This window comes from Trichoderma aggressivum (genome assembly GCF_033847375.1).
Source record: "Trichoderma aggressivum f. europaeum strain CBS 100526 chromosome Unknown scaffold_008, whole genome shotgun sequence".
In the NCBI taxonomy this organism is placed as follows: domain Eukaryota; kingdom Fungi; phylum Ascomycota; class Sordariomycetes; order Hypocreales; family Hypocreaceae; genus Trichoderma; species Trichoderma aggressivum.
The window spans coordinates 269,937-295,412 of record NW_026946374.1 but is presented as its reverse complement, the minus strand read 5'-3'; the positions used below and the strand labels follow the sequence as shown (position 1 = coordinate 295,412).

The 25,476-nt window shown below is 50.6% G+C and overlaps 11 protein-coding genes across 11 annotated transcripts; 3 read left to right on the top strand and 8 right to left on the bottom strand.

Annotated features, from left to right (window-relative positions):
- Window positions 1-296: 296 nt before the first annotated feature.
- Window positions 297-2,876, bottom strand: Triagg1_2946 (uncharacterized protein; the record flags this gene model as incomplete). The annotated part of the gene is made up of 3 exons (XM_062897183.1): window positions 297-573; window positions 644-2,521; window positions 2,605-2,876. 3 exons carry the CDS (start codon window positions 2,874-2,876, stop codon window positions 297-299), a joined length of 2,427 nt encoding a protein of 808 aa, XP_062758013.1.
- A 665-nt stretch (window positions 2,877-3,541) lies between these two features.
- Window positions 3,542-5,335, bottom strand: Triagg1_2945 (uncharacterized protein; the record flags this gene model as incomplete). Its single annotated transcript, XM_062897182.1, has 3 exons — window positions 3,542-3,709; window positions 3,780-4,665; window positions 4,725-5,335. The coding sequence occupies 3 exons, from the start codon at window positions 5,333-5,335 to the stop codon at window positions 3,542-3,544; spliced, it is 1,665 nt and encodes a 554-aa protein (XP_062758012.1).
- A 449-nt stretch (window positions 5,336-5,784) lies between these two features.
- Window positions 5,785-6,760, top strand: Triagg1_2944 (uncharacterized protein; the record flags this gene model as incomplete). Its single annotated transcript, XM_062897181.1, has 4 exons — window positions 5,785-5,815; window positions 5,911-6,359; window positions 6,445-6,667; window positions 6,738-6,760. The coding sequence occupies 4 exons, from the start codon at window positions 5,785-5,787 to the stop codon at window positions 6,758-6,760; spliced, it is 726 nt and encodes a 241-aa protein (XP_062758011.1).
- A 683-nt stretch (window positions 6,761-7,443) lies between these two features.
- Triagg1_2943 (uncharacterized protein) lies at window positions 7,444-9,806 on the bottom strand (the record flags this gene model as incomplete). The annotated part of the gene is made up of 2 exons (XM_062897180.1): window positions 7,444-8,035; window positions 8,176-9,806. The coding sequence occupies 2 exons, from the start codon at window positions 9,804-9,806 to the stop codon at window positions 7,444-7,446; spliced, it is 2,223 nt and encodes a 740-aa protein (XP_062758010.1).
- A 326-nt stretch (window positions 9,807-10,132) lies between these two features.
- On the top strand, window positions 10,133-12,150 carry Triagg1_2942 (uncharacterized protein; the record flags this gene model as incomplete). The annotated part of the gene is made up of 3 exons (XM_062897179.1): window positions 10,133-10,189; window positions 10,436-10,775; window positions 10,853-12,150. The coding sequence occupies 3 exons, from the start codon at window positions 10,133-10,135 to the stop codon at window positions 12,148-12,150; spliced, it is 1,695 nt and encodes a 564-aa protein (XP_062758009.1).
- A 281-nt stretch (window positions 12,151-12,431) lies between these two features.
- Window positions 12,432-13,993, bottom strand: Triagg1_2941 (uncharacterized protein; the record flags this gene model as incomplete). Its single annotated transcript, XM_062897178.1, has 3 exons — window positions 12,432-12,448; window positions 12,514-13,255; window positions 13,337-13,993. 3 exons carry the CDS (start codon window positions 13,991-13,993, stop codon window positions 12,432-12,434), a joined length of 1,416 nt encoding a protein of 471 aa, XP_062758008.1.
- A 579-nt stretch (window positions 13,994-14,572) lies between these two features.
- Window positions 14,573-15,211, bottom strand: Triagg1_2940 (uncharacterized protein; the record flags this gene model as incomplete). Its single annotated transcript, XM_062897177.1, has 1 exon — window positions 14,573-15,211. The coding sequence occupies one exon, from the start codon at window positions 15,209-15,211 to the stop codon at window positions 14,573-14,575; it is 639 nt and encodes a 212-aa protein (XP_062758007.1).
- Window positions 15,212-15,902: 691 nt separating this feature from the next.
- Triagg1_2939 (uncharacterized protein) lies at window positions 15,903-16,637 on the bottom strand (the record flags this gene model as incomplete). The annotated part of the gene is made up of 1 exon (XM_062897176.1): window positions 15,903-16,637. The coding sequence occupies one exon, from the start codon at window positions 16,635-16,637 to the stop codon at window positions 15,903-15,905; it is 735 nt and encodes a 244-aa protein (XP_062758006.1).
- Window positions 16,638-18,521: 1,884 nt separating this feature from the next.
- Window positions 18,522-19,049, bottom strand: Triagg1_2938 (uncharacterized protein; the record flags this gene model as incomplete). The annotated part of the gene is made up of 2 exons (XM_062897174.1): window positions 18,522-18,823; window positions 18,929-19,049. The coding sequence occupies 2 exons, from the start codon at window positions 19,047-19,049 to the stop codon at window positions 18,522-18,524; spliced, it is 423 nt and encodes a 140-aa protein (XP_062758005.1).
- Window positions 19,050-19,682: 633 nt separating this feature from the next.
- On the bottom strand, window positions 19,683-20,825 carry Triagg1_2937 (uncharacterized protein; the record flags this gene model as incomplete). The annotated part of the gene is made up of 3 exons (XM_062897173.1): window positions 19,683-19,885; window positions 19,947-20,628; window positions 20,700-20,825. 3 exons carry the CDS (start codon window positions 20,823-20,825, stop codon window positions 19,683-19,685), a joined length of 1,011 nt encoding a protein of 336 aa, XP_062758004.1.
- A 2,607-nt stretch (window positions 20,826-23,432) lies between these two features.
- On the top strand, window positions 23,433-25,404 carry Triagg1_2936 (uncharacterized protein; the record flags this gene model as incomplete). The annotated part of the gene is made up of 7 exons (XM_062897172.1): window positions 23,433-23,682; window positions 23,747-23,881; window positions 23,944-24,362; window positions 24,428-24,772; window positions 24,836-24,943; window positions 24,999-25,156; window positions 25,215-25,404. 7 exons carry the CDS (start codon window positions 23,433-23,435, stop codon window positions 25,402-25,404), a joined length of 1,605 nt encoding a protein of 534 aa, XP_062758003.1.
- Window positions 25,405-25,476: the final 72 nt, after the last annotated feature.

The window sequence follows — 25,476 nt, the reverse complement described above, 5'->3', positions numbered from 1 at the left end:
AATAATTTCACCTCTATTCAAGAGCCAATATAGAGAGTAACTACAATGATACTGATATAAGACAAAGTATGCTAAAGCTCGTGCTTTTACTGCTGGAAGCAAAATCGTCCGCTGTACGGGCACAAAATGTGACGCCCCTTCCATATCCTGTTCTATGCGATATGCCATATCATTCTGATCCAACAGGATTTCAGTTCCCAAAGAAAAAAGAAAGGCAAAAAAAAAAAAAAAAAGAAAAAAAAATTGTAAATGCATGCCTGCAACGCCTAAATCCAATTCGCCCGTTGACAACATGTTCAAACGATATTATATACTCGCTTCGCGATCCAATAACACGCCAAGCCGAAGAAGAGCAGTCCCGCCGTGATGCATACGAACCAGGTGAGATCGCCCTCGATGTCTTGCCCCGGCACCCAGACGTTCATGCCCCATAGACCGGTGATGATGTTCATGGGCAGCACAATGGTACCTAGGACGGTGAGCTTGCCGAGCACGTCGGCGGTCTGCTCTTGTCGCTCGTTCATCCGGATGTTGATCTGTGCTAAATAGTTGCCGTGAGATCGAGCCAATATCCTGGAATAAATGTTAGCTGGCTGAACAAATGGTGGAAGACACCAAAGGACGGTCAGGGGGGGCTATGTACTTCTCATAGTGACTAAGATTGGAAGTCATAGTCACAATATGATCTTGAATATCGCCAAGATACAGGCCAATCTCGGACCTGGGAGCAACCTCCCACCGCTCGTTGCAGCGCTTAGCGAACCCCTTGATGACATCCGCCTTGTTGCCTAGTAACCGGTATAGACTCATGACTCGTTTTCGGCAATCTCCAACACGTCGAAGCATGTCGCCACTGGAATCTTCGATTGTTATATTATCATCGAATTTGGTAGATTTTTCATCCTGTAATCCTTTACCCGAGGACGTGTGGAGTTGCAGAATAGAGTCGTCGATTTCGTCAACCTCGTCCTCGATATTCTGGATGAGGGGTTGGAAAACATCGGTAATATCGTCAATGATGGCGTATGAGATCCAGTCAGAGGAGAGGATCAAGTAATCCCTCAGCTGACGTATTCGTCGGCGAACGTTGGCGGGATGTGGCGTGACGGAGAAGTGAAAGCTCAAGACTCCCTCCCGGAAGACAATCACATACATGTTGACGGGCTCCAGGAAGTTTTCGCTGTTGATATCCTGATCAAAGGTGCGGTAGTTGACAAAGTAGTAATGCCGGAACAGCTCGACCTTTTCACGGGCTTCTTGCAGCATCACGTCTTCGGCCGTCAGAGGATGAATCCCAAATGCCTTTGCCAGGACCTTCATCTCGTCTTCCGTTGGGCAGAGTACGTCGAGCCACCACACTGGCCTCTCTCCATATCGAACCGGCTTCGCCGCTACTTTTGGTACGCTTGTGTGGTTGTCTTTTGGCCCAAGATTCTCGGGTGACTTGTTTCCGCCACGAATCGAAGCGGACCTTGAGCTGGAATTCGTTTCGTCTCTCATAGGTGGTGAAATGAAGCCGTCCTTTCTGTTATCCAGGGAAGGCTGCCGCGTTGGGGGCTTCGTGTCGGCCTCTAGCTCTGCCGAGAATCGTGGTTTGGATCGCTGCGATACGATATCCTCAGAGTCACTCTCTTCATCTGACGAGAGGATGCGCGGTTCGGGAATGAACAGTCCTTGAAAATCGCTTCCCTGTTGAACAAGTTCTGAAATAGACTGGCTGTGAATGGTGCTCTGGAATTCTTCGTTAAAATAGGTAAACCTATAGGGCGCCTCTTCGTCGGTTTGGAACCAGCCCTTTCGCACCGGGCGCAGACGGCCGTTGATGAGCTGCGGCTCCGTAATCGTCTTGACTCGCCGCTCATCGCTGCGATCCTCCTTCTCGTATCGCATCCAGTCCTCCAGAACAGACAGGTCTGGCCACCGACCACGGCGCCGGCGCGTTCTATACCGTCTCTCGTATCGGGAGGCGGTCTCATCGTCGCCAATATCAGACATGCCGGGTCCGGGGAAGCAAACGTCGCCGGAAGGTTCCGGTGCCAGCCTTCTGTCTTTGTCGCCACGATCCGCCTCGGCGTCGGAAAGCGCCTCATCACCGCTTCCCATGGTGAGTTCATCTCGTATCATGACATCGCCAAAGTTTAGATCCATGCCATCTGCCGGACCAAAGGTAGGGGAGCCGGGGATCGACGGCGGGTGGTTGATGTCGTACTTGTCCTTTGTGCTGTATGCGGTCCTCAGCCTCGCTCTAGAAGACGCACTGGACGCCCTTCGACTTCGATTCCGGCCCAGTCGCGCATCGCTCGTGCCATAGCTCGGGACGCCCGTCTGCGACCCCGGGCGCCGTGCCGGCTCTGTAAGTAGCGGCGAAGATTCATCCCAGCGGCCAGAAGGGCTTTCGTCGCCGCTCTGGGCCGTCTGCATCGACCGGAGGCGGGTGGCGCTGATCGACGAGAAGGGATTCTGAAAGGAGCCGGGCCCGGCTATCGTCGACGATCGGCGCACACGCATCGGTTGCTGTTCTCTGCAGGAGGAGACAAAGAGGTTACAAGTCAAGCCAGGCAACAAAGGGGGACGAGCATGTAGCTCGTGATCACGAGGTCTTACCTGTGATCCAGTAGCGCTTCGCTGTCGATGCTCGTGCCGCTGAGGCTGGCCTGCGCCACCTGGTAGAATCCATTCCCCGACGACTCGCCCAGCTCATGATCATGCAGCATGGCGAAGCTCTTCCGCCTGGACCGTTTCTTCCTGCCGCCGCGATGGCCCTTTCTCTTCTTGGGCGGCCGCTGCGGCTGCGATGGTTCAGCAAAAGCTGACGACATGGATGCAGCTGCTGAGGGCTCATGGCCCAGGGGGTTGAAGCGGTTGCTGCTCGACATCTTCAGCAGCTTCTTCAGGACGCGCAAGGCACCATGATCCTCTGCTTAGCCTGCGCCTAGGGGTTGGTGACAGCAGTAATGATGGTAATCGCAAATTGATGGCATGAATAGGGGGGGTCAGAAGCCGTCAAACTGCTCTGTCCGGGGTTTGTTGTGCCCTGTCGAGGAATCGTTGATGGGCAGACAAGCATAGTGATGTCAGCACAGCTGAGAGAGAGCCCTGCCCGGTTTCTTACACTGCAAGCTGGGGGTTAATTAGCGGCTGGGAACATGAAGCTTAGCGGGGGAGAATTCCGCTAGCGCATGCCCGGCCACTTGATTGTGCACCTTTGTGTGTGCTGGCCGGAGGTACTTGTCCTGAGATAAGGTTTTGCGTGCCACATCTGCCGTCTCCACTAACAGCTCAGCAAAGAATGGAGTATCTTTTCCATGCTTTCTCCGCCCGACGATCCGTGTATCTTCCCTTATCAGTTCCGGGTGCCTGTATGTACGAGTCACTCGAATGAAATGTTGTTTTATATGAGTAAATAAATCTTGAATAATAAAGCTCTCTTTTCCTTTTCCCAAACCCGGGCCAATGATTATTCTCCGATGCTAATATGCACATGTCAAGTGACAGAGGTGCTGGTCAAACGCACGCACTACTGCACATTACCCTGGTCTCCTTATGCAGCCGCCACACCCTTTGCTGGCTCTCCAAAGTCCCACAGCTTCACCAAGAGGCTGTCTGGATTGGTGGCAGGTTCGTCTTGGGGCAAGAAGACCCTCTTGGGGATCTGGAATTCCACCACCGGGGCTTTCTTGATATCCTTTGCCATCTCTGCGTCCAGCAACTGTGATATGGATGTGTTAGTGAATGTGTCAACCCGCCCACTGATAGAAGGACGATCCGGTTGTACTTACACTGGCGTATGAGTGATCGAGAAAGTCTTCCATGTTGTACGACTGCTTGGTGAACTGCTCAGAGAGGATCTTGGCGATCGTTGCAACGTTGGGGTGATAGTGTGACTGCAGCTGAACAATCTCCCACAAGCAGCTGTCAATGGCGCCGGTATCCATGGGATCCGTGTCAGTGGCGTTGAATGGGTCTTCTGCCCCGTTGTTTTGAATGTGCTTCTTCAGCTCCGGATCCTGAACATCTCGATGGATCATGAATGTGCACGTCGGGTGGCGTCTCAGGAGGTTGTAAGCCCAAGGAACCACCGTCGCGATGGCACTTGGTGGGGCATTTAATGAGAGTCTTGAAAGCCTCTTAATGAAGCTGGCGACCAAAGCCGCAGGAAGATGCGTTGAGCCAAGGAACGTATCCAAGAGGCGGAAGAAGCGTGAGCGGTGCTTGGAGTGCAGGATATCTTTGTCAAGAAGAGAATAAAGCTTGGTGTAAAATGATGGGTAGTCTAGATTTCGCTCCTGGATGAGGTAAAAGACACCGGACAAGGCCAGTAGAGACATGGAACCGCCCGTGTTGTAGCAGCTCGTCAGGAAGTCGGATAGAAGCTCTGGTTTTGTGAACCATGGAGCAATGTTTGTGGATATGACGCTGAGGATGCGTTTACGCTCGTCTTTGGTCTGCACAATACTCAGAATGGCTAGCCAAGCATCCTGTCCTTGCCGCTTGTGCTGAACGGCCGATCTCAGATCGTGAGACTTCTTCTTAGGACGTGGGACGTAGAAGTCCTCCAGCTCCTCGGCGCTTTGGGGGACGCCGTCCAAGGCAGACAGCAAAGCATACACTTGGTCGAATAAGTTGTCTGGAATATCATCCTTGTCAAGTCTGTTTAGGATTGCCCTGAATGCTGGTCAGCATCATACTGTAGACCATAATATTTTCCTCCAGGAGACACTTACTTTACTGATTTGAAGGTGTAGTATCGAATATCATCATACTCTTCCACATAGGACTCGAGGAATGCTTTCCTCGCATCCTCGTTATCTGCTGTGATCAAAACCGCAACAATATTCTCCAGAAACGCCTGTGGAAATGTGTATTCCTCTTTGTCGTAGAGATGCTCTCCTTCTGCCTTTAGAGTCCTCATGCAGAGGGTAAGCGCAGTCACAGCGAGGTCTTCATCCCCTAGCATGGTCTGCAGCAGCGTCTTGTACTGAGAAAACTGATCCTTTAGCCAGCCGACGACCACCGAATCTTTCTCTGACAAGCCCTTCTTTGCGATGAGGGAGCCTTGGGCCAGCAACCGCAGAAAGATCCGGCACAGAGTCACAGCGGCAAGTGTCGATTCGTCATCTCCATCCTCGTAGCGACTGGCGATGCTGAGAAGAGTGGCAATGTCGTTGTAGTTTTTCTTGGACTCCAAGATACCCTGTTCCATGAGGAGAATCTTTGCACTGGGATCTTCGGCCTCCTCATTTGAAGATCGCCGCCGCTTGGTGACTTTGGTGACTTTGTCTCCTGTGGAGGCCCTTTTGCGCTTCGCGCTGTCTTTAGAGCCGACAGGCATCATGAGATGTGAAAAAAAAGAAAAAAGAAAACTCTGTACAGGTCGAACAGTCCAACAATGTTGTTTGAGAGAAAAAGTAAGATGATGAATCAGTTTATGAAGCTTTCGAAGAGCTGCCGCAATTTGTTTGACAAGTGTTCCCCGTCAATTGGGCTTTTGATATGAGAGACACAAGAAATTCTTATCTCATGAAAAGATAATTTCAAGATTTCACTGAAGCCTTGCCGTTTCTGGCCAATCAGCGGGCGGGCCTTTTCCGCGCCAAGCCAAGGTTCGGTTCCCGCACTCGGGAGAAGCTCGGCTACGCTCCCAATCGATTGCTCAACCACCAAAGCTCGGGCATCACGTGACGCAAACGTGTTACCGAACTAGCGCGATAAAACCTCAAACCTCATTCCCAGCTCCCGAATCAACGACAAGGCCGAGATCCCCCGTCCGAAACGTTCTTCACAATGGCGTCCCGCTTGGTACGAAGCGCTGTCGGTATGTGTGGCATAGCAGAGACGGGAAACCCGCTGACGGGCGGCTCAATCGCAATTGGTGCGCCGACGCTGACAATGAGATGCAATAAATCGCAGGCGCTGCTCCCCTCCTCCGAACCACCATCTCCCGATCCGCCCCGGCCATTTCTGCCGCCGCCGTGCGATACTCCAGCAACGTGCCCGCCGAGGAGCCCAAGAAGAAGGCCCAGAGCATCATCGACGCCCTCCCTGGCAGCAGCCTCGTCAGCAAGACCGCCTTCCTCAGCGGCGCCGCCGGTCTCAGCGTCTATGCCCTCAGCAATGAGTACTACGTCATGAACGAGGAGACGGTTGTCGCCGTGTGCTTGCTGGCCGTCTGGACCGGTCTGCTCAAGTACGGTGGTCCTGCTTACAAGGAGTGGGCCGAGGCTCAGAACGAGAAGATCAAGAACATCCTCAACAGCGCCCGCGCCGACCACACCGAGGCCGTCAAGACCCGCATTGAGGACGTCAAGCAGATGAGCGGCGTTGTCGACATCACCAAGGCCCTCTTTGAGGTCTCCAAGGTAAATTGCGATTTGTGAAACCGAGCCTGGCGAAGGGCCGTGTTATGCGACCAAGATGTTGATGTGTTTCTTCTTCTCTATATAGGAGACTGCCAAGCTTGAGGCTCAGGCTTTCGAGCTCGAGCAGCAGACCGCCCTGGCTGCCGAGGCCAAGACCGTCCTCGACTCCTGGGTCCGCTACGAGGGTCAGGTCAAGCAGCGCCAGCAGCAGGAGCTGGCTGCCTCCATCATCGCCAAGGTCCAGAAGGAGCTCGAGAACCCCAAGGTTCTGCAGCAGATTCTGCAGCAGAGTGTCGCTGATGTCGAGAGTATGTTTGACGCTAACCAAGTCCCGATTTGTGGAAGATGGAAGACGCTGACATTGTTTATTTTCCACAGAGATTGTTTCTGCCAAGCAGTAGAGGACGAAAACTACTAGAGTCTAGATTCAAGGTCCCCGCAAACTTTCCTTTGTCACGAAGCAAAAACCCCCTGTGCATATATAACCGCACCTGTGCATTAGCCAATCAATCAAGACACTAGTCGACATTTATTTCGTCACCAAGATGATTTTTGACTGAGATGATGAGTGCATGCCGTCCTAGTTGCTAGGCGTTAGAGAAAGAGGGGGGGCATTGCGGGTGTAAATTATATACTCTGTATTTTTTTCAAGCTTGGGAGAGCATGAAAGTTGGCAGTTTTAAGAGAATAAAAAAACGCTTTCCACATAGGCATGCAGAGGAATACCTCGCTCCGTATGAAGTTGATGAGGCCGGCCATTATTTAATCTACTCGGAGATGAGAAAGAGCATAATCTGTAAAGCCGTTGCTTGTTTATTCCATTGATGTTATTCAAACTAATACAACTAAAACTAACCCTGCCTAGCAGTACTCATATCTACCTACTGACCCAGATACCCTGCCCAATCCCACCAGTGAATAAACACATGCGCACATTTATGAACATGAGTTGACAATTGATAATAAATACAGCGGTTGGACGAAACTCCTTCATCCTCCCTGAAAGCACCCGTTCTCATGAACAAGTAAACCCATCGATAAAACAAAATAAAACAAAATAAAATAAAATGAAACATCACCCTCATTAGTAAATCACCCTTGGCTCTGTCCACTTCTTGCCCTCTGCTGCTGTAGCTGGCTTCGATTCAGGTGGATCAGCAACCGGATCTCGCGTCCACCGACCGCTCATCCGCCTTCTCCGGGCTCCCTCACCCTTGATAGGGCCGATCCACTCCCAGGCTCGACCAACCTCGCCACTCCGGCCCTCTCGCTGACCAGTGCGGACGTTGCTGTTGAGCTCAACGACCTTCTTCACCCTCTGCCAGATCCTCTCGCGCTCGGCCACTTTATGGACAGAGCGGAGCACGTCGTCTCTCAAGTTGGGCAGAAACAGCCAGGCGTCGTCCAAGTCCTCCGCGCCCAGCTCCTTCTGGTTGGCCAGCCGTTCCAGGACGAGGTCAACGAGAGCCGGGACCTGCGCCGAATCCACCAAGTGCTGGCGGTACCGAGCCCGCAGGTAGAAGACTGCCAGCACGACGGACATTAAAAGTCCAATTGGGAGTCGATATCTTGCCAGTCCGAGGCGGACGGAGCGCTTGAGCGCGCAGGTGATCGGAAGGCGAGCGAGAGAGCTGGACGATAGCTTGCGGATTGAAATATCGGGGGAACCGGGCGATCTGTGGGATCAGGAGCGGATCTGATTAGTTGTTTGTGTCAGAAAGAAGAGAGATTGAAAATTGGGGAGGGGAGGTTAAGGGTTGAAGCCGTAGCATCAGGGGTGCCCCCATTGAGAAAAGAAAGATTTTTAAAAACTTACGTGGTTGTTGCAATCTCCACAATCACTTCCTCGCGAGTGGTGATTTCGCCAATGGCTGCCACCCAGAGATCTTCAAACTCATCGCTGTTCAGTCGCTTGTTGCGCTTCCTGCTCACGGTCGACTTGAGCTCCTCCTCGGCGATGGCAGGAGAGTCGACCTTTGTGCCAGACTCATCGACCAATTCGCCGCATTCAAACTTGGCGCGTCGTTGCCTCAACTCTTCAATGGCCCTGTCGGCAACTGCCTGAACTCGGCGTGCCTTTTCTCCGTCGGGCTCACAAGTCGGGGGCAGTGGGACAAGGCCACCAAAGGACAGAGGGTGGGGCTTGAGGACAAAGTCGCTGTGGCAGCGGACAGAAAAGTCCTCGTAGCAGTAGGCGTGCGGAGGGCATGGCTCGCACTGAGGCTCCACGAATGGGATGATGGCGTCCGGCACAGGAATATCGTCGGGGATGATTTGTGTCGCAGGCCGGCCCAGCCCACAGTAGCCAACGGCAAGCTTTTCTTGTCGGTACCAGGCCAGATAGACGCCGAGCAGAGAGATGAACAGCACAAAGAATGGCGTCTTGAGATTCGTCTTGCGCGCGGGTTTTGAGTGTCTCCTAGGCACAATGGTGGCCTCTCCCCTCCTGGCAGCCTCCTCTAGCTCCAGCTGCGCGTCGGGAGTGAATTCTTCGCCGGCATCCACTGAAAAATCTGGTGACTGGTGTCTCGGCTTACGAGCAGACAGTTCGTGTGACCGCACAACAGCGGATGGTCTTTCAATGGCAAGGGGTTCAATGAACTCTTCAGGGCGCCGTCGAGCAAGCTTTTCGCCTCTAGCGATTTCGTCGCCTACTCGTCTTCGGCTCGGCGTCTTGAATGCGGGAGAGCCCCTCTGGAATGGGTTGTCGTCGCTAAAGACACTTTCTTCCTCATAGGCAGTAGCAACAGATGGGGGGACCGCACTTTGGGGCGCATTAAAGTAGGGAGTAGAGGTGTATGGAGTAGCGTTGGCGGTAGCGAACGGAGTGTTTTTCTGGGTGAATGGAGACGAGGCAGCGTAAAGGGTGCTCGATTGCGGAGTGGGCGCATAGTGAGAGGAAATGGGCGTCTCTTCCTCCTCCTCGGGCTCATCCTTGATTTTTGGCGTCGCAGCCCTCCGAGAACCAGAGCGGCGCGTTGGTTTAGGCGCCTCGTACTGCGGCGCATCTGCCTCGTCTTCATCGTAGTGAGATGGCTGGCGGCTCACGGACCGGCTGACGGATCGCGACGAGCGCTTCGTTTTGGCCGGTGCCGGCGCTGGTTCGTCCTCTTCCCGCTTGACCCTGCTCGAGGCCTTTCGAGGCGACGCTGATCGACGCGGCTTAGCCGTTGGCGTAGGCTCCAACCCATAGTCTTCCCATCTGCCATTGTCTTCGGGGCTGCCCGCATTGACGATGCCCTGGCTTGATCGCTTCGCACGAGCGCGTTGGGCGCGTAGCTTCGGGACCTGCGGCAGAATGTATTGCTCGACGAGCTCGACGAGCTGAGACTTCTTGGCCGTGGCCGGATACTCGACGTTGTGCGTGACGAGGATCGAGCGCAGTCGCGGCACGGTGACGCTGCGCGGGTCGAAGCCGTCTTGGAGATAGTCCTCTGCGTCCGCCATGATTGCAGTGTTTCTCCCAACACGATGTCAATTGGGGGTTTCTTTTGGTTGTAACGGTGAAGATCAAACAGTATCTCTGTTCGGCGCAGAGTAAAAACCACCCAAGTATTAACTTGCGTGAAGAAGGAAACAATTAAAAAAAAATTAGAAAATGTGAAGCGCAGAAGGAATGCGACGCAATTTGGCCCGTTTGTCTCGGAACTTGACAGCTAGCCCGAACAAAACCGCCACAGCAGATCAAAACAAGCGACAAGGGCCCCCCAAAATAAAGGCCGGGGGTCTCCAAATGTGAAACTAGCTTCCGGTCTCACCCCCCAGTTCGAGAAATGAAAGGCGAAGCTTTGGGATTTTTCTGCGACGAGCTGCGAGTGCGAGGACCAACGGTTCGTCTGGATGGATGATTGATAATTGTTTTTGTAAAGAATAAACTTCTGCCGGCTGCTCGCTGTTGGCCGAAGTCTGCTTGTATGTGAGTTTCTGAGGCTGTAGTAGCGCCGTTGTCAGTGGCAACCTCTGGAGCCTGGAAAGAAAAAAAGTTAGAAAAATAAATCCAGTTCCACTGTAGAATTTCTGTTGAGCCCAGGCAGATGCCACATGGCTTGGGATCGGCTATCTGCCTGGAACTCTAGACTGCAGTTGGCGTGAGCACAGCCACAGAGGGTGCGCCACACCCCGCCACAGCTTGCCGTCATGCCATGTGCGATGCAAATGCGGCTTCACGTATGAACGGAGATGCCAAACTGTCGCATCTGCCATTGAAGGCTCGAGTTTGCTGCCGCCTCGTTGAAATGGCGTCGAACAGGGCCCTGATGGCGGGTCCTCGCTTTATTTGTCGTAGCTGCTCTCGCCAGGCGCGCGGTTCTGGCTCTTATCGACGATCTTATGCCACAGCTTCTTCTTCCCAGGGCATTTACGATGTGGTTTGCATTGGAGGTGGTCCAGCTGGGCTGAGTCTCCTCACTGCGCTACGTAAGAAATAACTGAACAAATTACTATCAATGTTCAAGTTTGTTCAAGAACGAGCACTAATGGTTTTGATCCTCCAGGCGCCAATCCCACCACATCTCATCTCCGTGTCGCCCTGGTCGAAGCTCAAGACCTCTCCAAGACAGCTACTCTCTCTCTACCGCCAACACAATTCTCCAACCGATGCAGCTCCCTCACGCCCACAACAGCCCAGTTCCTCAACACGATCGGGGCATGGCCGCACATGAAGCGCAGCCGCATTCAAGAGTTTCACGAGATGCAGGTCTGGGACGGCGTGACGGATGCCCGCATCGAGTTTGACCATCAGCTCGGCTCCACGGCCAGCCAAGGAAACGTCATTGCTTATATGGCGGAGAACATAAATATCACATCTGGTCTTTTGAAGAGAATTCATGAAATCGGCGGGGTGGATGTTTTCGACAGCTCAAGGGTTGAGAAGATTACGCTTGGAGAGGAAACTGAGGACTTGGATCTGAGAGAGTGGCCTGTCGTGCATTTGCAGGGCGGCAAGTCTCTGGCGGCTCGACTTCTGGTTGGAGCTGATGGTGCCAACAGCCCTGTACGATCATTCGCGCGCATTGAGAGTCGGGGTTGGGACTATCACCGACATGGAGTTGTCGCAACGCTGGAGTTGGAAGGCGATGGATGGGGAGGCGAGTATCGCAAAACCGCATATCAGCGGTTTCTCCCAACCGGACCCGTTGCCATGCTTCCCTTGCCTGGAAACCACGCGACGCTGGTTTGGTCAACCACGCCTGAGAATGCCTCGCTGCTGAAGAAGCTGTGCGCCAAGGACTTTATTGCACTGGTCAACTCTGCGTTTCGACTTGGCCCCGTCGACTTGGCTTATATGCATACTCAGGCTGCTGGCCAAGAAGATGAGCTTGCCTGGCGGACCCAGCACACGCACTTTGACGCCGAGGCCATCCCTCAACTTGTTGTTGGCGTTCAAGAGGGAAGCATCGCATCGTTTCCCCTCAAATTCCGCCATGCAGACACTTACATCGGCGAGCGTGTCGCTCTGGTCGGCGATGCGGCGCATACCGTCCACCCCCTTGCTGGACAGGGCCTGAATCAAGGACAGGGCGATATTCAGAGCCTGGTCAAAACCATCGAATATGCCGTCGCTCACGGCCAAGACTTGGGAACGCAAATGTCTCTCGAGTCGTACAACAGCGAGAGATATGCGGCAAACCACGTGTTGATGGGAGTGTGTGACAAGCTTCACAAGTTGTATTCTGTAGAGAGCGGCCCCCTGATTCCCCTGAGATCGCTTGGCCTAAAGGCTGCCAATGCCCTCGGGCCGCTGAAGAGCTTTTTCATGGAGCAGGCCTCTGGTCGGGGATTGAGGGTTTGAAACGAGTTTCTGCTTTGCAGCTGTTGTATAGAACAAGGCCTCATCGCCAATCCATCCGCACAGAAAAGCATGTCCCCTTTTCAAGAAAGGAAGTAGCCCAATTGTATCAATACCACATCGCATAAAATCGCGCATTCACTTCCATGCAAATGACCATGGGGCGTCGCCATATGTGAACATGACAAAATTCTTGAGAGTATTTACGAAACTTCTCCCAGTCAGCTATGGCTACAGACAAAGAAAACGAAATTCTAATATTTTTGCCTTCCACCCCCTTAGTTTTACCTGTCAACCTCACCTGTACCAGCATGTCAGCAGTGAACTTCTCAATCATCACATCCGTTCCATATGGGTGATACGTACCAAACACAAGATCCATAGTACCGATTAAAGCGACCGCGTCCGCCAACAAGTGACCCTTGGCAACGTGGTCAAAGCCACCCAGGTGAGCAAAGCCAGGAGCACGGATGTGGCACCTGTAGGGGCGCTCACTGCCGTCACTGACCAAAAAGACTCCCATCTCGCCCTTGGGCGCCTCCATCACAGAGTAGGTCTCTCCGGGGGGAACGGCGTAACCCTTGGTGTAGAGCAGGAAGTGGTGGATCAGGGCCTCCATGTTCTCCTTCATGGCAGCTCGGGGAGGAGGGGCGATCTTGTAGTCCTCGACGCGGACGGGGCCGGCGGGCATCTGGTTCAGGCACTGGTGGATGATGCGCAGCGACTGTCTGAACTCCTCCATTCTGCACAGGTAACGGTCGTAGCAGTCGCCGTTGGTGCCGACGGGGACATCGAACTCGACCTTGTCATAGGCATCATAGGGCTGGTTCTTGCGGATATCATAGGGAATGCCGGAGCCACGGAGCATGACACCACTGAAGGACAGGTTCAGAGCATCGGCGGCGGAGACGACACCAACACCCCTCAGACGCTCAATCCAGATACGGTTATCGGTAAGCATCTCCTCAGTCTCGTCGATACGGTCGCCGAACTGGGTAGCCCACTGGTAGATGTCGTCCAGCAGTCCAACGGGGATATCCTGGTGGACACCTCCGGGACGAACGTAGGCGGCGTGGAAACGAGCACCAGAGACACGCTCATAGAATTCCTATCCCGAGTATACAGTATTAGCCACACACAACCGTCTGAATATTGTAAATTCTGCATCTGCTTTGGGGTCGTCGCATACCATGAGCTTCTCACGCTCCTCGAAACCCCACAGGAAGGGCGTCAGCGCACCAACGTCCATGGCGTGTGAGAGGACCGACATCAGGTGGTTCAGGACACGGGTGATCTCGGCAAACAGGGTTCGAATGTACTTGGCACGGTCGGGAATCTCAATGTTGAGAAGCTTCTCAACGGCCAGAGCAAAGCATTGCTCGTTGGTCATCATGGAGACGTAGTCCAGACGGTCAAAGTAGGGCAGGGCCTGAAGATAGGTCTTGTACTCGATCAACTTCTCGGTGCCTCGGTGCAGCAGACCGACGTGGGGGTCGGCTCGGATGATTTCTTCACCGGAAAGCTCGAGGATCAATCGCAACACGCCGTGGGCGGCAGGGTGCTGGGGTCCGAAGTTGACGGTGTAGTGCCTGACTTTGCGGTCCTCGACGCTGTTGTCGCGCGGCTTTTTGTCGGTGGTCGAGGGCTCGGACCGGGAGGGGAAGCCGTACACGTCGCCGGTCTGTTTGAAGTGCTCGTCGGTGGGAATCAGCCGCGTGCCGGTGTGCTCGGGCGTCGCATATCTCCGGAGCGCGGTTGACGAGAACGGGCGAGCGGCGAGAGATGTGGCAGGTCGCAGACACAGTCGGCTGGCACTCTGGCCAATGAGTCTGGGGAGGATGGCCATTGCGGAGGATCGAAACCCTGGCGGGAGAGCTGGAGATTAGGCGCTAGGGACTAGGGAGGTGAAGGAATTCAATCCCCAGGAGAGCCTCTGCTGGCCCGAGATCAATGGCTGATTTAGACGGGTGATGCTCGCCTTGGAGTTGGTGATTGAAGAATCGGGGAAGCTTGCAGTTCCGTGATGGTGGGGCGCGGGATATCATTTTTGCGCCGCAGCTGGGGGAGCCAATCAGCGGGCCGCAATTGGCAAATGGCCATTTGGTTTGCCTCATAGACTTTTTATAGAGCCAGTGAAAAGAGCAATCAATAAACCAACAGACACAGTGTTTACCTTGTCGATTATTTCAGGTTATTGTGACTGTAGAAAATAATTGATATAAACACAGATAACGGCGTGTTTATTCTGTTGTCGAAGAAACATCGATTAACAAATTGAAGTGGACCTCCATCTCTAACAGTATATATACTGATTGGTCTCTCGCCAAGTATGACTCGGAACCTCGTCAAATCTTCCATCCAAACTCTCTCCAACCAATTACTCGTAAAACACTCTCTCATTTTATAGAAGCCATCTCCATAACATTTACTTCAAATCGCTTCTCAACAGGCCGAATCGAATTTCATCCATAATCTCGCCATTCTTCTCAACCGCCCCTCTTCCCCTCCCCTCCAACTCGAAGCCGCACTTCTGTAGCAGCTTTTGGCTTGCAATGTTGCTCTCATACGCTTGCGCTTGTATTCGATGCAGTTTTGGCCATGTTTCAAACGCCCATCTCGTGAATGCACTGAGCGCTTCAGTTCCATAGCCCTGGCGCCATACTAACGGTGAGAGGTAATAACCCAAGTCCCAGGTCCTGTAGAGGATATCTTCGAGAGGATGAGTGCCAATGCCACCAACGAGGAGTGGCTCTGTTGCCGAGGGATTGCATGGACAGCCTGGCTTTATGAGTATTGCTGCGGCATGAGGGTATACGGCGGAATCATCGTCGTGAACGCCCCGTTGGATGAATGCCTCGGCGTCGGCAGTTGTGTATGGGCTAGAGAAGCGGTCGCTCATGAAGCTGGCAACTTGATCGTGATTTGCGGCCAATGATATGGCCGGAGCATCTGACATGAGATATCGCCGTATAATGACCCTCTCAGTTTCCACTAGGACGGTGCCGGGCTCGGCGCTGGGAGGGCATGGCGATGGTAGGATTCTGTCTACCACTTTGCTTGGCATGGCGACGGCTTCGGGGGCAGGTGTCGGCTGTACCTGAAAATTGCCTTCTAACCAGGTCGCAAAAAGTAACAATAGAAGTGAAGGTGTCTGTTTTGAAATGGTAGAGTTTGCGCATTCAAATAGGAGGGCCGTTGAAGGATTGACTTGGGTGACTCACTGCTTCATGCCATCGGCGGTTCAGCCCAGTATGGCTAAGTGGCGTGTGACTCTTCATATTCTATAACACCAGCGACGGTAGTTAATAGTTATGAAATGACTTATATATACGCTCAACTGGATATTTAGAACTTGACAGACTGGATGGTATGGTATATAGACATTGCAGCACTTGTTTTGTGGTTTCTTTCACCTCTTCCAAATCCAGGCTCATGCATCTCAACGAATTCAATTCTATCTTCATCTTTTCCATATCCCTGCTTTCTGAGATTTATCTCTATCTTTTCTTCTTCGAAAGCCAAAATGAAGGAGATACATCAAACGTCCGACTTCGGACAAGTCATTGGGTACGTCTATTGCAGATCGAGTCAACTATCCATTACAAGGTTGACTGTTGCTACGGAAGTCTCTTGCATCGCGGCCTCATTCTATATAAACCAACCTCTAATCTTCTCTGACTCTCTATGAGTCATGCAGCAAAATGTCAAGCAGGACCCTTACCGACATGTTACCATGTTCATCCTATAGAACGTCTCTATCGCAGAGAATGCGCCGGATTATTGCTGCCGCCCTCGCCAGTGTCCGTATTACTTCCCAACGCAAATCCACCGCCGAATGCCAACATTTCATTCCAGAATGGATCGTCGAGATTAAGCACCACGTTGCTCAAACTTGGAGTTTGTTGCATGATTTCATTCTGCGGCCTTTCTGGTTGAACTGCGTCATCTCCCTCACCCCAGACTTGCCCAAACGTCAAATTAGGTTGTAATGGTTCGTATGCTGTCCAAATATCCGCTTGGTCCTCTGAATTAGGGTACATGGTAGACGCGTTCGCTGCGTTCACTGTTTCTTGACCCAGATTCGGCATACCAATTGTCCTCGGAAGCCCTTGCACGGTCGGAAACCTTTCTCCCAAGCCGTCGCCCCAGACTTGGCTGCTTGCTGCCGAAGACGAAGGATAGAGATTTGAGTTGGATATGCTTTGGTTATTTGAGGGGTTCTCCAAAGAAGATCTTGGCAAGTAGTCCAACACATCTGTTTGGTCCGAAAATATACCCAACGTCTCGTGATGGTTCGGCCATTGCTCGCAACTGTTCGCAGAAAGAAGCGTCTGTTGAACATCAATAGCCCTTATCTTGCCCTTATCATTTCGAAGTTGGCCATATTCGATCCTCAGTCTCCTCTTGGTCCTTCGGAGCAGCAGATCGTCTCCGTGACTCTGTGTCCACCACTCCGGATACTCCTTCGCAGCATTTGCCCACTGCTCCATCGCCGTAAACGTTGAATAGAGAGTACTCCAAGAGCATGTGATACAACTCCGATACCGGCACCTCTGTCTTCGCACGACTCTCGGCACGGAACACCCGCATGTGCTGGTATTCCAGTTCCAACTCCAACTTCCGCTGCCAGCGGGGTGTTGGGTAAGGAGAGAACTGGCAACGACGAACGCCTCACATGGTTGCACGATATACCACCCGACGGGCCGAATACAATGGCTTTGGCAACAGTAAACCTCTTTTGCGCCACACATTTGTGTTCTGCTGGCTGCCTCGTGTTCGAGGGGCGAAAGGAATGTTGGATGGCTCCTCCTGGGGAAACTCGGCGGCAAGGAAATCTGAAATGAACACCTTCAAGTCGCCTGGAAAGGTCAGCTGTTGGTGTCAAGGCAATCATGGCTCTACACAAAAACAAAGTTACCAAAAAGTCATATGCCAAACGCCGTGCCGCAGCTCTTGCGTGCTATAAATCGAATGACCCCAAACGCAGTCGGCGGTGTTTGCAGGCAAACAAGCAAAGACGCTGTTTGTTTCAGAGAAGCAGTTTGAGCTCGGCACAAAAGTTTTGGTGCCTGTACAGAGGCTGCACTGCCACATATGTGGTTTTGGGCACTCTTTGCCAGCTGTGATTCATGCTGCGCTTTGACTTGCTCTATTCTAGACGTCCAATGGCTTCTACCGGCTTCGTCAAACAAAATGTCGTGCATGTTACTGGTAGAGCAGTAAAAGAGTCACTCAAACAGTTATCACTCATTTGCACAAAGTGACAAAGGAAGAGGTCTCATCTTAAAGCTCGTGTAACCTGGGAGTCCCGCAGGTATCATGAATTGATCGAAAAGCACAACTCGCGCTGGTTCAAGATTCTACGGGTAGAATATAGGGTCTATATGCATAAGTGAATCCAGGAGATACAGGGAACTGGCCTATTGAGCGCCCCGGAATTTGGCTTATACGTCTTTTTATTAGAATAAAATGTACATACATAATTAAATACGATATCAAAGCGAGCTATTGCTTGCCCGCCTCTGTGCTATCGAAGCCATTGTATAACCATGTACTGTCTTCCTGGCATGATACCATTGGGTGTCCTGGGAGGACCATATATGCAGCGCCTTCGTCGGAGTCATGAAAGCACTCAATGAGGCACCCCCGATCTGTGCTTGGGCTGACACTTGTCTTGTTTGAAGAGGATATAATCGCATGCCCTGTGACATTGCTTTGGCCGTGCTAGGTCGGGTAGGTCAACCATGTCTAAAATAAGTCTGTCTGTTGAGGCTGAGTTGCTGTTACCACAGCCATGGCGGATACTGATCGACAGACCATCCTCTTGTATGAAGCTCTTGGTATCTTTAGATAGGACTCATTGGGTACATGTCCCTACTTCAGGAAAAAGGAGGTATTGAGGGAGCCATGCCTGGGACGTCTTCTCAGTTGCTCATTGTCTTTCATACCGGATATCTCAACAACGTCTCTTCCAAGTTGGGAACAATTGTTAAAAGAGATAACGACATATTTGTGATATCCCAGTGGCGCATTAGTAGCGACAGGTATGCGTACCTGGTCATCCTGCCTTTTAAAGAGTCCAAATGCAGGAACATCTGAGACATGTGACACGTTTAATACGTGTTATCTTTTCATCAGACCAGCCCCTTTCTAAGCAATCTTTCTCTGTTGCGAGTCAGTAGCGCTATGAGATAATCATAATCTCTCTTATTTCATCGTAGTGGTCAGCATAGCCGTCTTCTAATATCTCTTAAAGATGAACAGAAGCCAGAAGGAAACCGTTATTTACTACACAACGCAGAGACATCGCTCGGACGTAACATGAGAATCGATGCTAGCGTAATCACTCGTCTACAATACATACATGTAGTATTCTAATCTTCTTTATGCAAGAAACTGTAATAATCTCTCTCCTCCACAATCTGCAACCCCTTTTCCGATCTTTGGAGCTTGAAGATGGACATGCCTCGGAGGGTAATATCCTCGCCTTCTTTGACGCCCATCTCGGGGTTATCCTTCTTGGAGGTAAAGGTAAACCGGTACTCCCACCCAACTAAATCGTCAATATCACCAAAGACGTTGAATGTTTTGGCCCTCATGTTGTGCACATTGGCATAGTAGTTGGCGCAATGGTTCAACCAGCCTTTTTTATCCAGACCAACGGTGTTGGGCATCACTGTTGTTGTGAAATCTTGTCAGCTTTTCTCTCTCTTTATATGATTGGGTTGATAAAAAAGTAACACATTGTGCATCAATAACGTATTGTGCTACGTGTACTTACTGTAGTCAGAGAACACAACATCATCAGCGAAAAACTCGTCGAGTTTGACCGAATCACCGCTGCCACTAAAGGCATTGGCGAATTCGGTGATGAATTCTTGGGCATTCGTGGCCTTGGACATTGTGCTGAAAGACTGCGCGGGTCCGCTATGACTTCTTGAAACAATGTGAAAGAGCAGGCAATTTGCTAATTGATGTCGATAGCGACTCAGCCTTGACATTGTACAGTCATGCCCTTTTATGCACCTCGGAGGTCAGGCGTATCTGTATGCATGTGTCATTCCTTTAGTCGGTGCCTGCTAGATCCATGCCCGTAAGACGACTATCTTCGCCCATGTGATCGATTGGACGCTTTTCTAGGGCAATTGACTGCCTCATCTATGCCCGGATGTGGACAGGGGTAGTTTCTCGCTCTCGACTGTGTGCCGTGAACAAGGATGTCTTCGTATAATAGTAGGCCGGGGTGGTGTATGCTGCCGTGTTCCGAGCTTGTATCAGAAGAGCCTTGACAGTAGTTTGGGGGTATTTTAAGCGTAGTTTGAAGTGACTTGAGGGAATTTTTGGGGTTTCGTCAATTTGGAAGCAACACGATCGGCGAGAGAAGATTGCTACTACAGGTCTTTATTTTATTCATCGGGTTTACCGCCCGCATCTCGGACAATTCTACCCTTGGAAATCTCAATACATGCGAGATACCTGGCCCACTGGTGAGCACTAACAGCCATGGGATAAGTACTCAAGGATGTCGGTCTGTTTTACTGGCCGGCATCCTTCTTGGAAACAAAGACGATCAAATCTACCACACGGCGACTGTAGCCGTACTCGTTGTCGTACCAGCTCATGACCTTTACAAAATTCTTGTTCAAGGCTATTCCAGCCTTGGCATCAAAAGTTGAAGAGTGAGGGTCAGTAAGCATGTCAGTGGACACGATATCGTCATCGGTGTAAGCAAGGATGCCTGCTCACAAGGATGTTGTTAGCTTCAGTTCAAACAATTCCGTAGACTAAGAGTTTCATACCCTTGAGAGGCCCCTCAGAAGCCTCTTTAATCGCAGCTTTCACTTCATCATAAGTTACATCTTTTGCAAACCGAACCGTGAAGTCGACAAGCGAAACATTGACGGTGGGAACTCGGACAGACATGCCCGTAACCTTGCCTGCCAGCTCGGGAATGACCTTTCCAACAGCCTTTGCAGCTCCCGTGGAACTAGGAATCAAGTTCTGTGCGGCAGCACGACCACCACGCCAGTCCTTGGACGAAGGACCATCGACAGTCTTTTGACTCGCAGTGTAAGCGTGGATAGCCGTCATGAGACCCTCGACAATGGTAAACTTGTCATTGAGGATCTTGGCCAGCGGCGCCAGACAATTTGTTGTGCAAGAAGCGTTGGATATGACATTGGCACCTGCGTAGGTGTCCTCATTGACACCCATCACATACATCGGAGCATCAGCAGAGGGAGCAGAAATGATGACCTTCTTGGCGCCACCCTTGAAATGGGCACTGGCTTTCTCTGTGGTGGTGAAAACGCCAGTGGATTCGACAATGTACTCGGCGCCGCTGTCCTTCCAAGGGATATTGGCAGGGTCTCTCTCTTGGTAATATTTGATCCTCTTGCCGTCGATAACCAAGTCCTTGCCATCGACCTTAATGTCTCCTTTGAAGCGGCCGTGAGTGGAGTCGTACTTGAACATGTATTCCTACAAAGGTGTATTAGTGAGATTAGCTCATAGGCTCAAGAGGTGCACAATTAAGAAGTTGGCTTCCTTACAGCGTAGTGAGGCTCAATGAAAGGATCGTTGAGTGCCACAACCTCAACATCGCCCGTCTCGAGGGCATTTCGAAGGACAACTCGACCGATTCTGCCGAAGCCGTTGATGCCAACCTTGGGAACCATTTTTATTAGAAGTCCAGAGAATTGTGAGTTCTATAAGCAATAGTATTGTCACAATGCTTGAGGAAGATGAAACTGTAGGAGAAAGGATGTAGCAAGATGAGAACAGAGAGGGGGAAAGGAGAGAATTTGTAGAGCGAGAGAAGAGGAGCAAACTCGGTGAGAAGGCATCATGGATTGGCTCGTTCTCTCTAAAATTCTGTCGTATCTTAAATGTATAATTGCGTCATATGCTTGTGATTGTTGGGTGTTATTGCGGTAGTATAATAGCACGACTACATGTATACAATCCCATCACCAGTCAGACTCTTAACCAACGCTTCATATCCCAGTACCCAACCTGTATCTAATCTGTAGCATCTGGAGGAATTGGAGCAACATGAGACAGTCGACCGTCCGCAAGCATCGTCTGATGCTCGTTAACACCACCTCTGGCGTGTGGTGACGTGCAGTAGTGCGTGCTACCATATTGAGCGCTATTTGATCGTTGCAAGGGGCGGGATCTGATAGACAGGGGTGTTAGTGGTACTAAAGTGGCGATAACGGCTCCTGTCAAGAATGGATCTTGTGTCGTATCTATACATGTATCCTATGATTTTGCGTGTAGATGGGTTTCGCAACGTGCTTTGGTCCAATCAAAAACACCCGTGCTTTCTACCAGGATTGCTATTTCGTATCTGGCAACCTTGAGAGGCAAACGGGAGAATATGATACCGGTGCCGTGCTTATGACGATTCATTGGCATGACTGAACCTTTGAGGTGAGTTCATGGGTGTAGCTGGTAGAATCACATTATTCGCTCATGAAAGAGGCGATCGGCAGTCCAAGCTCCGGTTCACAACTTTGGCTCATTTTGATACATTTAGTTGGAGTAACAAAGTGTATTCTTCTTTCAAATTTGCTTCTGGTCCCCTTCAAGGAGCTTATGAAATTCCATACACTCGCTCTCGCTTCTCCCCATCACGAAATTTGGCAAGCAAATGGTACTATACTCAAAGAGATACACAAATCGTATACCAAAGGCATCAAGCTGCGTGATTCACTACCACTGTCATGCCACCATGGATATCACGATCAATTTTTCCAAGGCCCAATCGCGTAGTCGTAGGACTGTATATGATATTAGAAAGCCACAACCATGGGTAGATTTTTGGGTTATTTTTGCCACACACCTCCACAAAAGATTGCCCATCGTGTTGTACCTGCATCCAACGATGTATCTGCCTAACTCTATGATCTCTCTCTGCGACAATTGCGAGAAGACCCTCGGCTGCAACATTAAATCGATCAATGTTCTTCTTGAGTTCTACACTGGTATTCCGAGAAGGTGTTAGACAAATGCTTTGGTATAGTTATGTATCATAGGAAGTATCACCCACCGCAATGGCTTCTTGAACAGTCATGTTACGATTATATGTCAGGACAAGAATTATGCTGTCAACGTCTCCAGTCTTCATTTCCTTTCGGAGTGAGAGAATATCGTTGGATAGCTATACGTTCAAGTTAGTCTGACAATTAGCGTGAATACGGATATGGAAAGTTGTTGCATATCATTGATAATGGTATCACCGTATATCATTAGTAGCTTGTCTGATGTTACTGAGGATTGTGACCACTAGTGATGTTCATTTTCATGGAAAGCCCCAAGATTTGGAGCCTGCATATAAGCAGTAAAATTCCAGGTGCCATAGGCCAACTATGACGATAGTGCGATGACGAAGTCAAGTGGATCTATAGTATCCCACTGATGATGTATTATATTGCTGTCAATTGTGTCTACGTTACCCATACTGAAGAACGATCAATTGATAGTATGTGGACTTGATCAATACACAATGTCTTTTACTTCAACTAGCCCATTTCTTTGACAGCAATAATCATGTAGTCGAGTGTATTCCGTATAAGCGCTGAACTAACCACAACGGCAACGACTTAACATTAGCGGCATCAAAATGCCGGTGGGCTTGATCTACAATGTATGTAATATCAAGGGGAGGGGTGATGAATGGTAGGGTGTCTGTCGTGTTGTTGACACCCCTCGACCAACCCACATGCGATACGCCCTCTTCCTGGTCTCAAGATCAACTCCATATACTCGTACTTATGCCATGAGATTGTAAACGTGCTTGCGAGGGAACCTTGGATGAGACAAAATTATATGGATCACGAAATAGATTCTGGACTTTGAGCCTGCCAGGGCTTACCACTTTACTGCTCGAGCCTACGCAATGGATCGACTAGCATCGCCAAGGCTAGCGGGTTGCAACCAACGAAAGAAGAAGAACAAGAAGAATTGAGCGTAAACAAAAAATGTGTATACATGAGGAGAATTCGACGTATGTGCGGATTGTCTGTTTCTATCGGGAGCATGCTTAACATTTCTCGATCCCTCTCGGTTGGCGCACCCCTTGTCAGGATTCCATGTTGATGTGTTGGCTAATAAGCGGGCCTTTGTCATCATGAATGTAACAGTTCGGCAAATTATTTGTCGTTACTCGTACGAGTATGTTTTCTTTGGTCTGATTAAATGCTCATGGCTGCCTCCTCTGCGCGGTTGTTAACGCTGACTTTACCATTGAACCTCTTCGCCTCTCTCTGTAATTGAGGACAATGGAGCAGCTCAAAGCTCGGCTGATGGAGCCGACTCTGTGGATAGAGCAAAACTTTCTGGTGTTCATCGGTCTGCCTGTGCTATACGTCGTAGGCTTAACTGTTTACCGCCTCTACTTCCATCCATTAGCCAAGTTTCCAGGTCCTAAGCTGGCGGCGACCACAAAATGGTATGAGTTTTACTATGATATCATCAAAGGACAGGGCGGCCAATTCTTCGTGCGAGTGAGTGAGATGCACGATAAGTATGGTGAGAATTCTCAAGCACTACTATTGTGTTGTTTCTCAAGGGTAGTTAACTTGAAAACATTTAGGGCCAATTGTCAGAGTCAACCCTGATGAGATTCACATTCGCGACCCTTCCTTTCTCGATACCCTATATGCTACCAATCCCACAAAAAGGGACAAATATCCACCATCCGCGGAGCTGGCTGGCTTGACATATGGGAGTGAGTATATGCAATGAGCGTTACTGACCTCAATTTGTCGCTGACGATAGACACTTACGTAGCCCATGGTACGGTGGATCACGATATGCACCGTCGCAGACGAATGGCAAATTCTCGCATGTTCTCAAAGCGTGCTGTTGCAAGCGCCCAGGAGCTTATTCATGGCCACATCAAAGAGCTTACTGAGGCCTTTGAGAGAAAGGTTGGCTCTGCCGAGCCTATTGAGATGCAGACTACTTTCCTTGCCTACACGACTGATGTCATCTATCATTATATGTTTAACAAGGATGTCGGTTTCCAAAAGGATTGGAGCAAAGCTCAAAGTTGGCGACACTCAATGGAAGCAGTGGCCCAAGCAACTCCATTCTGCAAACAGTTTCCCTGGCTCAACGGAAAGCTCCTGATGCTGCCAGAGTGGATCCTAAATATCCTTGTAGCAAAAATACAGCCCGATATTGCTGGTCTTCTCGCCACACACAAGGTTTGTTGAATGCACGGTTCTCTGTTCTTGTTTCGTAAAGAGTTCTAACCTGGCATCTCCGTTAGCTCATGGGCAGAATTGCCGACGAGTATGTTGCGCACCGGAGTACAGACAAAGGCAAACTTGAGTTCGAAGAAGACGAGAGGAACGTGAAGCCTTCGACCATCTTCCATTCCATCGACCGTAGCGCCCTACCCAAGGAAGAGAAGACGAGTCTTCGACTTATGCAAGAGGGTCTCACTGTGTTGTATGCTGGTGGTGAGACTGGCTCACGACTTCTGACTCACACCATCTACCACTTGTTGGACAATCCTGAGGTTTTGGAAAAGGTTCGCAAAGAGATCTTAGATGCTGCTGGAGATTCTAAAGACTTGCCTGACGTCAGAGTCCTTGAATCGTTGCCCTGGCTTGTAAGTCAATACCTTCAGGTTAGGAGAGATCTGATGAGACAATGACTAACTGTTACTCCATAGACTGCATCAGTCCGTGAGTCGCTTCGCCTACGCGCCACTGTGAAATCAAGGCTTCCCCTTGTCTCCAAGAAGGAGTTGATATATAAGGATTGGGTTATTCCCGCCGGCGTGAGTGGCTCTTGTTATTAGTAAAATCTTACTCCGCTAACCCATTCGACGGCAGACACCTGTGAGCATGAGTCACCCAGACATTCTTCACAATGACGAAATTTACCCCGAAGCCTTGAAATTCAAGCCCGATAGATGGTTTAACGCTACTGAGCAGCAAAACAAAATGTTCATTCCATTTGGCAAGGGTACTCGCATGTGCATTGGTGCCGAGTAAGCGCTTTGTCTCCCCCTTTCCCAAAATTACTGGCTGATAGTTCCGGTGAAATAGTTTCGCATATATTGAAGTGTACATGTCTCTTTCTGCACTCATTACACGTTTCGACTTGGAGTTGTATGAGACGACTTGGGAGCGTGATGTGTCGTACACGCGGGACTGCTTCCTAGGCGAGGCTTCTCGGGATAGCCCGGGTATCCGCGTAAAGGTGTTGGCGGATAATAAGAGGTGGTTTGCAGATTAAGAAAATATTGGTAGAATGTTGTGGTGGCATCAACAGGACTTGTGTGTATCATGTTTGTCTCTTGTGATGCGT